Source organism: Alligator mississippiensis, chromosome 4 (genome assembly GCF_030867095.1).
Source record: "Alligator mississippiensis isolate rAllMis1 chromosome 4, rAllMis1, whole genome shotgun sequence".
In the NCBI taxonomy this organism is placed as follows: domain Eukaryota; kingdom Metazoa; phylum Chordata; order Crocodylia; family Alligatoridae; genus Alligator; species Alligator mississippiensis.
The window spans coordinates 144,206,689-144,219,016 of NC_081827.1; the positions used below are offsets into that span (position 1 = coordinate 144,206,689).

The 12,328-nt window shown below is 47.8% G+C and overlaps 1 protein-coding gene and 1 long non-coding RNA gene across 12 annotated transcripts in view; one reads left to right on the forward strand and one right to left on the reverse strand.

Annotated features, from left to right (window-relative positions):
• Positions 1-7,434, reverse strand: part of LOC102564974 (uncharacterized) — a 72,332-nt gene extending 64,898 nt beyond the window's left edge. The window contains exon 1 of the long non-coding RNA XR_009461352.1: positions 7,348-7,434. This is a non-coding gene — a long non-coding RNA (uncharacterized LOC102564974). The remainder of the gene's footprint in view (positions 1-7,347) is intronic.
• Positions 7,435-8,443: 1,009 nt separating this feature from the next.
• LOC102572596 (uncharacterized) overlaps positions 8,444-12,328 on the forward strand; it is a 35,729-nt gene continuing 31,844 nt past the window's right edge. For 2 of the 11 annotated variants that reach the window (XM_059726728.1, XM_059726725.1), the window contains exons 1-2: positions 8,446-8,616; positions 10,782-10,823. In XM_059726728.1, coding sequence (XP_059582711.1) covers positions 8,547-8,616; positions 10,782-10,823 — 112 coding nt within the window. In that variant the 5' untranslated portion in view covers positions 8,446-8,546. Of the gene's footprint in view, positions 8,617-10,781; positions 10,824-12,328 lie in introns of all 11 variants that reach the window. The other 9 variants (XM_059726727.1, XM_059726731.1, XM_059726730.1 and 6 more) reach the window with 7 other exon arrangements.

The window sequence follows — 12,328 nt, forward strand, 5'->3', positions numbered from 1 at the left end:
TACCTTATAGAGTTCATTTGAACCCAATTACCGCCTGACCATGGCAGGGGACCAGACTCGATGATCTTTCAGGTCCCTTCTGTCCTATGATTCTATATTAGTAAAGCATCTAGTTGCTCTTTAACTGGATAAAAATATGTGTTGTGTTAAATGAGATGATATGCCACACCATTTGCACCCCTCTTTTCAAAATCCTAGATTTGCCCATGGCACGAACAGCCCAAATCCTCTTACCCCAGTACCCGGAGCTCATCCACTGACAGCAGCTAGATGCCAGTAACACACACCTAAACAGTTCTGATTCCAATTCAGTAGAAGGCTGTTGCATATGCTTGCATGTAGCATGCCTACAAGTTATTACAATGTAAGCACTCTTGGGGACCCTCTCCTCGCAGACTGCAGATGGACATTGCTGGGAGCACTGTGCCTTTTCTCAGGAGGTGATATCACCCTGTCGACTAAAATTATGGGTTTCTAATTTCAGTCGTACAACTGATTAGCCTGCTATCTAATCTGATCTATCTATGCTTAAGGCGGCTTTCACTGGGATAAGTCATCTTTATCTACATAAGTAAGAACCTGAGCTCTTTGTTCTTTCTGTTTTTTGCAGCTGGTGATTGTCTTTCAGGAACTATTATCTGTACTGTGCTGTAGCTCTGTTATGGGGAAAGGGTGTTTATTGTTACTCCTGAAAAGAGAGGGGTCTGACCTGCATCAGGTTGCCTCCAGTTCAACCCTCAGAATGCTCCACTCCACAGTGATCTTCACAGACTTGCATTGCTACAACATGAGCAACACTCCTATTTAGCTTTTAGGAACATACAGGAAAGCTTTTGAAGAACAACATCTTCAGTGACAGGATATTGTTCCCTTCAGCTGTAGGCCATTAGAAATCTAATGGCTTTCTTGCTATGGGGTTTACAATATGTGGGTCTGGGTCCTGCTCTCAGGAAATCCAATAGCAGAGTTTCCACTAATGGCAAAAGGAGCAGGAATAGAGTAGGTGGTTGGGTATGACAGATGATTCCTTGGGTACACCTTTTGCATGAGATCCTAATCTCAGTTCCTTATCTGTAAGTGCAGCAGTAGCTGGAGAGGTGAACCATGCAGGTTTTATTCTTCTGTTACAGAGAATTTCTGTGATCCTGATTCTGAACAAATCACTGAGAAGAAACCATGAAGGTTGATTCTGCTTTTTCCATTGATCACCTTTGTCATTGGTTTGCTTTCCCTTTAAATTACAGGCCCACTCTCACCCTCTGCTTCAAATTCTGCTTCCTCGGTTCAACCTGTCATATGTTTGGCCTGACCTAAATGTGTCTTCTTCATTCTGCCAAAATCACCAAGCTCTTCTTATTCTGGGTTATTTGCAGTGTTTCCTATGGCACTGGACATATAGTGCCAATCTCCTCACCCACCAGCATTCCTCACACAAGATACTGTCACGGCGGGGTCCTCGCAGAGGGCCGTGATCTCCTTGAGGTCCCTCGCTCCGTGTACAGGCCGGCCCAAGGCACCCTCTAATTCTCGCCCGCCACGTCTTTGATGGTAAATATAATGATGGGAGGCTGCCTTGTGTTTTCCCTGGGCACGGCTACTCGGGACCTCTGTCCCCGCGGTTCTTCCGGACCCCCTGGGGGTCTCCCGATATGGTGGGTGTTCCCTAGACACCCTAGCCTTGTGGGCTATGCGTGGCTCCTACCTCCCCTGATTCCACGCCCCAAGCCTCGCAGATGTAATAGACGTTGTCCGGTCTGTACGCCCGCTTCCCGGGCCTCCTCTCTAATGTGGCCCACTCTGGGCTCCCTCTCTCATGCCCAGCCTCTTGCTGGGACTCTCATCTGGCCCACTCTGGGCCTCCCCTGCCGGTGTGGTTCCGCTCCGGGACTCTCTAGCGGGCCTCCAGTCCTATGGGCCAACCGCACAAGCACCCTCTCTGACCCTGGCTCACCGCGCTGCTACTCCCTGTCTTCTCGGGGCAACCGCAGTGCCCTGCCTCAGTCTGAGGGGTGTTGCCGCACTAGCCTACGGCCAGGCTCGCTATGCCTGTCTCGGGCTCCTCGATATGGCCCCTCTAGGGCTCCTCAGTAATGGCGCTTCCCCCTCTTTGGGGTTCACCATGCCCACACTGGGCTACTCAATAACATACAATGGCGCTCCCCCTCTTTGGGGTTCGCCGTGCCCACACTGGGCTACTCAATAATATTGCCGCTTTCCTGGGGCCGGGGTCTATGTTCCCCCACACGCAATCCGGGGTCTAGGTCCCCGTCCGCAACCTACGGGTTGCGCCCGCGACCCACTGGCCGCGCTCCTCGCCGCCAGTTGCTCACGCGCTGGTGTGCGAGCTGCGCCTTCCCTGGCGCTATGCAAATAATGCACCCTCTTGGCGCTAGGGCACCCCACGCTCTCTGGGGTCCCTATAACTGAGGCCTCCTCCAACCCCTACAGCCTCACCCAAGCCTCTGGGTGTAATAACAGAGCCAAACAAACACAAGCCTCCTGGCTGTAACACAAACATAAAGCCCCCTGGCTAACCATAGTGCCCAATCCTCTCAGGGCTATCATGTGCTGTACTTGCCCATCGGGCTTCTCCCCATATCTCAGCTGAGGGAACTCCTGCCTCCCAGGCTGCTGGCAGAGAACTGCCAGCCTGGCCTCAGCCCTGGGCTTTATAAGGGCCAGGCCCTGCCCCCTACAGGCAGCTGGTTCCCCTTGGTTGCTCTGGCAACCCGCAGCTGCACTCATTACCTGAGCAAGCCTCAGCTGGGCTCGTTATGTCAGGCCAGGGCGCGCTCACTCGCTCCCTGGCAGTTTCTCCTTTCTAGGAGCAGGGGCACCGAGGTGCCCTGCGACAGATACTAACAGAGATTCAGCCTTGTGAGGGTGCTGAGTCTGGCACAGCAACGGAGGGGGAAAAGCTGGCTTTTTTCCTACCTTGGGGCTGCTGGTTTACCTCTATGGCTGAGTAGCGCCATGAGGATCCCTAATGGTTAGGGTGTTTACTGACAGTGGGTGAGCTTTGGTTCAGGTTCTTTGTCACAATCTTCCTGTGTGATCTTAAGCAGGTTACCAAGGGTTAAATCCTATTTTATATGCCCAAGCAGAATGTATATAGAGACAACCCCCGCTTAGCGCTTTTAATCGGTTCCTGAAAAACCGAGAGTTAAGCGAAACCAAAAGTACTTGATGACCCAAGATGGTGACCGCAAGTGTTTTTAATGACCCAAGATGGCAACCGTGAGTGTTATAAAGAAACTCGCTGAGCACTAAGTGAAATCAGGTATCAATTTAAAATGAGTGTTATAGCGAAGTAGTGCTAAGCGAAACAGCATTAAGCGGGGGTTGCCTGGAGAGAGTAACTGCAAACACTTATGCACAGTTCAAACAGTGTTGGGAAAGGATGGCTCTGTGCACATACCTGCTGTAAGTACAATGAGGAAGGAGGAGGAGGCAGGTCTTACTATGGTTTAGGTCACAGTTGCTCAACCCCTGGCCCATGGGCCACATCTGGCCTCTGGAGCCATGTCATCACGCTCGCTGGGTTCCACATGGGCCTGAAAATTTGGCATCAGCAGTTGCTGCTTTCCTGCTGTCAAATTTCCAGATGCATGGGGAGTCCTATGTGTATGACCCTGCATGCTAGATTGGGCACTCAGGACAGCACAGATCTCCTCATGCAGGGCAGCACAGGGCCTGATCCTAGTGCGTGGGGTGGTGCAGGGCCTGGTCTGGGCATACAAGCCAGCTGGATCTTGACTCTGGCAGTCAGAGCCCCATCTGACCCATAGACCAGCCCTGTGCCACTCATATGGCCTGCAGAATGAAAAGGTTTAGACCAGCGGTATTCAATCCCTGGCCAGCAGGCCAAATCTGGCCCATGGAGCTATGGCATCTGGTCTGTGGCGCTTCCTCCGGGTTGGGCAATTTGGCAGTGGGGAAGTGGTGGTAATTAACATTGCAACCCCCACTCATCCATTCACTGCCAGATATCCAAGCCCTGCATGGCTGGATTGGGACCATGCTGGGCCAGGATGTTGCCAAGTGGCCGGATCGGGGCCAGGCCAGGACAAGCAGACCATGGGTATTTGGTAAAACCTAGTGCTATCCATTCCTATTGTTTCTGTGCATGGCCAAGCCAGAAGGATTGGGCAAACTGGCATGACTTTACCCTCCTATGTAGGTGGCTTGTCCCAGAGCATGGGATATAAGTGGTGGGCCAATAACAACAAAAGCAAAAGGGGCCTTGGGTAGAGCAAACTGTATTGTTAAGTTCTGCTGGCTCCCTCGCTCTGCCTGAACTAGCAGCATGGTGCTTGCTTAAAATGTGTTAGCAATCATGTTTTAATTAAGCAGATAAAGTTCTCTGGGTAGAATATCCCAAGGTTCTCTGGGATGTGATATCTTTTTTTAGAACAACTAAATAGAATAAAAGATATCACATCTGCCCAAGGAACCTTGTCTTCCTATGTCCTTAGACCAACACAGCTACAACCAACAACCCTAAAGCACAGAAAATGTTTTAATTAACACATATCTGTTAGTCCTTAGTGCCTGATACGAACAAAGCCTGCCATGTGTAAAATACTGTCCTCTTGTTCATTAAAATGTCAGTGATAATTTTCTTATAACCTTAGTCATGCCGTGGCTAATAACTTGATCAGTGGAATAAAAATATAGCACAAAGCCGCCCTTTCCCACTGAAATTCTGGCTCCTGTCCCCATCCTCACTCCCACCCTGACCTATGCTGTGCTATCCTGGGGATAGCTAGGCTGTATTAGGATATCTCTGAGCCCCAGAGAACTGTTCAAGAGTAATTTGGGCCCACCATAAAACCTAGAATAGATCCTTCAGAGGCAAGCTTGTCTTTGCTTGCCAAAGTCCTGGAGATGTGACACAGAATTAAAAAAAACACACTCAAAACCTCACATACTATCCTATTCCTGGTTCTGCTTTTGCATTGCTGTGTGCGCCTTTTCTGAATTTTCTCCATCTCACCATCTCTTGGTTCAATCCACCTGTTTAAGGAAGCAGATTAGACCTGAAGTCCAGAGCTCGTGGGAGACTCGACCAGTATTTGTATATGCTTGTGCCCTCTAAAGAAAGATGCCAGAGGTGCAAAATATCATTGACCTCTGTCATCTGATGGAAAAACCCAGAAGATCCAAAGTTATTTCCTGAGTCTGACAATTACCAGAAAGGGCAGGGAGATGCTAGTTTCAGTATGTATGCATTTGTATCGAAACTCTGATTTATCACCCTTAGACTTTACACATCAGATGGAGCTAACAGTGCTTACAGTCCTAGAAACCAGTCCTGCAAGTCTTATCCATTTGAGCAATCCCATTGACTTCAATGGGGCTGCTCACAGAATTAAAGGCAGAATAATCTGATCACTAATTTAGGACTTGTGCAGACTCTTAAGCAGGAAGGGGGAGAACAAAGTTGGCAAGTTAATGAGGGATGATCTCATTTCTGTTACCTTGTGCACAAATTTAAAACTTTGCTCTCAGCTCACTGGAATGAAGGGCAAGAAGTGAAAAATCCATTTCCTGTAGGCTGCCTTTGGCCTTTAAGACAAGTACATAAAGTGTATTGGACACACTGCCTATGTAATTAGGCAGGATCCAGGAGGCCAAACAGCTGAGAGCTACTATGAAATGAGAATATTGCCTGAGAAAACACTTGTTCTGTACTGTTTCCTCTTCACTTACTGAACTTTTGACTCTGCCTGTTGGCCCACACATGAATGCAGGATGGCTGAGATTCGATGCTGGTTAGTTCAAAACACAGCGTTTTACATGATGAATGGAAATAAAAATATCCAAGCATATGATATGCTGGGTCCCAGGTCTGGGCTCCACCTTTCTTCCCTTAATTGTTAGTCACAAAACCAAACCAAACCAAGCCAAACCTAATGATGAACTCAGTATGCCTGTACTGTGGATGAGCATCCTCATATATATTCAGCTTCATAAACTTTTATTTCTTCAATATTGTTGGCTTCAGGAGAGAACTTTCTTAACAAATCCAGGCAGGCTCTTGGGTTCAGTGAGACACATCATTCAAATAACATGCCTGTAGACATGTGGCAAGGCTGCTCCGATGTGCTATAATTACAGCGCATCAGAGCTAATTAGTGCTCCTTCAGCAGCCTCTGTGTCTCGTGTATCAGTAACCCTGCACTTCATAATGGAGGTGGGGGTGCTTTAACTAAAGCTTATTCAATAAGCTTTAGTTAAAGTGTCCTTGCTGTCATTTTGAAGCAGGGGGATCGAGATGCTGTGAGCGCTTTAATTTGAATGGCTCTTGGAGCCACTCTGACTACAATGTCCCGTACCCAAGCACATGTAAAAATGCCCTATAGCTTACTATTTTTGCCATGCTCCTTGTGAGATTATTGCATAGTTCAGTAGTTCCACCTGGTCAGGAAATGTTCTTCAGTCTGTAAGTGTGTTTCTTATAGGTTTTCTTGTATTCTCTTTTATCCCACTTGCTCCCACTGATACCCCCTTCCAAGCCCCCTACCCTGTTCCATTCCCTCCTATCTCTTTCAATCTGTGCAATATTTTGTAGCTCGTTTGGACAGAACAGGCACTAATCAACTCCCTCCAATTTTTCCCCTCAGACTTGATGTTAAGCAAACAGATCTTTGGGGAAGTCTGAAAAGGGATGTAAATGTGCTTTTATCTGAGATATGTCAACTCTCATGCTCCCTCTACTTCTTGTGAAATAAAAGCAAACTGCCCTGGCATGTTTGCCCATAGGGTTTTCACTGGACACAGACCACATGGTCTCTTCTGAGGGGAGAGGCTCAAAGATACCAGTTTCTCCAAAGGCAGAAACTGCCTCAGATAACATGGTAACCATAGTAAAAATTCCCCAGCAGAGACGCAGCTTATGACTTTGTGCAGCAATTTAGTAAACAAGGCCATGGATGATGCCTGGCAGAAAGAGTTGCCGTCTCCTCCTTTCTGAGTAGAGCTAGCTCTGCAGAGGGCTAAATGGCTGGGTGATCCATGTCTTCTCTCCAGGCAGCTGCTCTGACTCTGAGGAGTCACAAGGACCAGTGCCTAAAAGGGATATTCTTGCCTTGTCACGTTTTGCAGATCAGAATCTCTTCAAGGACCTGACCTGTCTTCAGCAAAGTAAACAGTTTTAGTTTTGGCTTTCATGGGTGTGCCCCCAAGAGTGGGAATGTGCATTTCCCTAGGGACAAACAGCAGCGGCATAGCTGGTGTTTGTCCCTGGGAAAGGCCCATGCATGTGCGCTCTAGGACATGGTATGTTGCCCCAGGTAGAGTACGGGAAGCGGGGGCCAGCACCTGGGCTGGCCCCAGCAGACTTACCTGGGGTCCTGAGAGCCTCCGGGGGCTGCAGCCACAGTAGTTCAGCAGCATGGAGCGTGGCTGGCAGCCAGTGTGACTCCAGCTGGCCAGGTTCCGGTTTCTGGCAGTGCATGCTGCCTGCTTTTTTAAGGCGCAGCAATCCCGGTGTCAAAACCCTCCCCCTTTCCCCATGCTCAAAATGAGCAGTGCGATGAACGCCTGTGTGTGCAGCAAGTGCGGCATGCAGGGTCGCAAATGGATCTGTGGCACTGCATACCACATATCCGCACTCGACTGGATGCAACCCATGAGGGCAGATTCTCAGCTTAAACTGGGTTGGCCAAAATGTTCAGACACAGCCACTTATTTTAGGTATCTTATTTTATTGGGGAACAAAAATGAGACGAATGTCTCTTTTTCAACTCTGAGATGAATGAATGGCTGCTTTTAAAACATTGGCCTTGGTGTCAGAAAGGCTTGTAACCTCTGCTTTTTCCTGATGTGATCCAGAGAAACCTCCACTCATAAAAACTCCCCCATCTCCTTCCCCCAACATTATACAACTTCTAATGGGAGAGCACAGGAAATCAAGGCTCTTGGTGTTGGAAAGGACCTTAAAGCTGATTTAGTCCAACCCCTCAAGGACACAGGATATGCTATTCCTATATCATCCCAGATCAAAACCTCTCTCAGCTTTTGAAAACCATCAATGCAGGATATCCCACAACTCCCCTTTTGCTGTCCTAGTGTTCTGACAGGAAGATTTTTCTGAACTCTAATGCTAAATCTGCTAGGGCTGCAGTGTAAGTTAAAAAGGAGGATGACCTGCCCTGCAGCTACCTGGGATCAGCCTTTTGCCTGCAAGCCAGCGAAGGAGGTAGAACAGGAATTTCCACTTCCTGCTGTGCACAGAAAGGTGGGAATAGGTTTTGATTGCTGCACCTGCCACAGGCAAGGCGAGCAAAGGGCTCAGGAGCCAGGCTCCTTTCAAGCACCTGTAGTTGCTATCCCCAGGCTGTTGCTAACCAGCTGTACTTTCCCTCTCCCCCCTGCACTCCCTAATAAGGTAATTCTCCTTGTTCCAGGATGGGAACTGGCCAATGGGAATGCCCCTTGCCCAGGCCCCAGGTTTTCTTTAATTAGAGGAGAGTATCCATGCACTATAGTGCTTGGCTACCTTTTCTTCCTATTACATCTCCTTAAGTGGCAAGCTGCTAACTATGCTGAAGAAGATGTTGTTCCTCCTGGCCTTGTTGGTTTCAGTGCTGGCTTTTCCAACAGGAACCTCAGGTAATTTTAATGCCTTACAAATAGGGTGGGGTGGACAGAAAGAGACAGGGCAGACGCATAGTCTCAAGATAGATACTGGCTGACCACCAAATAAGAAATGGACCTGGACATGAAATAAATGCTACAGTCCCATCAGGAGCTAGGTACCCAGTCACCAGCATCATGTTGCTGTGGAGTATTGAAGTGAAGCTGAGCACACACAGAACCAGAGGAAGTGCCATGGAGGTGCAGGAGAGGGGTAGAGAAACCTGCAGAGACCCAGCTGGGAAAGGGGAACAGAAAAAGGAACTTGGGTAGGAAGAAAAGATGCAACCAATAGAATTGGTGTGAAAGGCAAAAAAAAAGAATGAAAAGTACATCAGGAGAAGAAGTGCAACTTGCATTTTAACTCTTTCTTAACTATCCTTGTCTTGTTGCCTAGTGTATTTGGAACCATTTTGTCCGTTTTCCATTTGGAATCTGATCACTTGCTGCTAGTGTTTGACAAAGGGCTTGTGTAACTAGATAGGGAATTTGTTAACTTATGGTACAGAAGCACACTGAGTAACAGATAGGTAACACTGCCCCAACAGTGTATGACCGTGGTAAAAAGACCCTCCTTTGTCATGTATATGGCTGAGGCAGGTTTAAATCTTCCATAGGAAGTAGTTCTGAGTGAGCTTTGTTTCTAAGGATTCACAAGTGACACCCCCTCCCCCCCCTTACAGAGCAGTGCTTTAAAACTGGGTCAATTTTTATTGCTGCATTTCTCTTCTGTTTGCATTCTTTCTCCCTCTTACTGCAACTATTTTAAGGCCACAGGGGGTGTGGGATGGGAAGCAAGGCAACCCTCAAAGAGCAGCTGTTTTGCTTTCTGTAAAGAAAGCAACATTGATTTGGAGAGCCTGAATAGGGGTGTGTAGGGACCCCCGTATTGCCCCCTTCAATGCCTTTCTCTACTGGCAGCTAAGTCCAGTGTCCCACCCACCAGGGAGAAACTGTATTGGGTCCCAAACGGAGAAGGAATCTGTGCAATCTTTCATCAGCCTTTCTCTTGCAGACAGACATGCACCCTGTCTGACCTTACAACCTGTGTCTGTGGGGGGGATGGGATGGGGGACAGAGGGAAGATCTGGCATGGGAGGTGGTCTCTGTGTCCTCCTTAACCTTGCAGGGTTACACTGTGATATCAGTTCTAAAGAAGGGTTTTGAGAAGTGACTGGCTAGTGTGATTCCCTACCTAGAGTGTGGGGTACAATCAGGACATTGGTTGAAGATGGTGTGTTGGCCAGAGGTGATTTTTAGCAGCTTCAGAAAAGGGAATGTAGCTGGCCTGTATCCTGCAAAGGCATATGTACCCCTATTACATCAGGGATGACAGGATGAGAGGTGCCACACTGTTTAGAAATGTTAATGTAGACAGAGTAAAAAAATCAATCTTGCCCTTTGCCCCCCAAGAACACTCTTGTGTAGGTCCCTATTCCCTTTGCCCGTCCCTTTCTTTTTTTTTTAACACGGCCAATGTGGGGAAGAAAAACCCACTATGTATTTAGTTGTTATCCATAGCCAAGGACTGAGTCCATTCCTGTCTCTTTCCCCTCCCCCTGCGAGGTCTTTAGGGGAAAGATTTTTCTGATGTAGCCAAGTCCTCTAAGAGGGTGAATAAAGTGATGCATCCCCTTGTTGACATGGCTATGGTGAAAAATGCTTGATGTAGACATAACAGTGCCAAATGGAGAGGGCATAGTTGGCTTAGTGGATACTTGAAGACAATGTGAAGGGATAGAAGAAAGGCTTCTACAAGTATATGCTGTGTCTCCATTAGGGGTTGATAAGAGCATCGCTAGCTTACATGTGGAAGTGCTCTGTATCATACTGCATCAGGTAGGCAAGCTTTGAGTAAGGAGCCCTACAGGGAGAAGCAGGTGATTTCCAACACACATGGTCATAAGGACCTCACAAGATGTCAACTTGTAACTGCAAAGATATCCTGTTGGGTGTGGCATCTTCTGCAGGAGGGGGCAGAATCTCTGTGGAGAGGGATCATCTTGGACAGTGGGTCCTTCAGACAAAATAGTTTAGAAAGCCAGGCAACTTGCTGGAGTGATGATGCTAGACAGGAATGACTTCATCTCTTTCATGCCTACAACAGATGTGCAATGGCATGCCTTGGTTATTGTTCCTAGATGCTGTCACTTCTACACAGAACACCACAGCAGGTCCTACTGGTGAGTCCTATTCTAATGCTTAATGACCTCAGCTGTGGACTGGGGCAGAGATCCAGTGTGTAAGTTGTAGGTAAGGAGGAAGAGGTGAAGGGATGAGGCATGGCTCTGCCTTCATGCCCCGAGTAGACAATAATCCAGGAAAGATTTTCTTGTTCTAAAGAGTAAGCAAGTGGATCTGTCAAGGTGCTTCACCCACAGCTCTTGGTGTGTCCTGAAGCATACATGATGCTTCCACTTTGCCTCTCTGGTAGGGCCCTTCCTCTCCATTGCTAGCCCCTTTGTGGTTGGTGCCCAGAGCTTTCACAGAGCCCTTGCCTTGTGAAGAGTCTTGAATTGTGGTTCCACCCACCCTGGAGAGCTGCTCTGTTAGTGCTTGGGGCTGGTGGGGGCATGTGCTTGTCCTTTCTGACTAGAGCCAGTGCCAGGTTAGAAACTTGTTGTGCTGGCGTTCTCCGGAGCCATAAATTTAACCCCAGTTCTGAGAGTTGAGGAAGGGCTGTTTGTGTCTCCATCAGGAGCAAGGCCAGCTATGCCTTCAGTGCCACCTGACAGCCTTGTCCTCTTCAGTGGGTTGGTGCAGGTATTGCAGAAGGAAATTTGATTATATTGCTGATACACACAAAGATACAGAGTGCACCTCCTTGCTTCTGAGCCCTGTTCACTCTAAGGGTCTTATGTGATGCCAATCACTGCAATACTTTCCATCTTGCAGAAAGGATCTGAGGTACTGGAAGGTTAAATGAATTACCTAGCATAGGAAATTGACCCAACATCTCAATTCCAGAATAACCTCTGGACAGTTTGCGGTGTCAGGCCACTGAGACTAAAAAGATACAACCACATAGACATCACAGAAGTCAGCAAATAAGCTTTGAAAGCACCCAAGGAGGTGGCATGCAGAGGGAGAAGAAGCCAGACTTACTTGGTCACATAAAGTAGATCTGTACTTTATGAATGATGGTGAAGCAGTAAGAACATATGCTGGACCTGTCAGCAGGTAGCCATTATAGTAAGAAGAACTCCAGAGACGTGTATGTTTTAGGAATAATCCTGCTCGAGACTACAGCTGAAGGCTGATGCCAGTCAGCTCACTTTGAAGTGAATGCTGGATCCATTAGATTCCAGGGCCAAAGTAGGTAGTCATGATGCCAGCCATATCACTACATTGTATGTCAGAGGCTGTAGGATCTGGTGTGCTTTAATTGCGCTGTTCCAGCATGCCATTGCAACTGGGGCAGACATTTGGGGTTTTTTTTTCCTGTGGAATGATCCCACAGCTCATTGGCAGCTGTACACAGCAACAGCACATTGTATTTGCCCCCAAATTCTTGAAAGGGGTCACTTGTTTTTGATACTTCATGTTGGGTTACCAACACCTGAGTAGTCAAAGCTAGCAATCATTTAAATATTGGCTTTGCCATCCTCTGAACACAGTAAACATTACTTTAATAAATCTTCCCCCATAGCTCTTGAGGCTCTAAACCAAACAGGTGGAGTCTGCATTG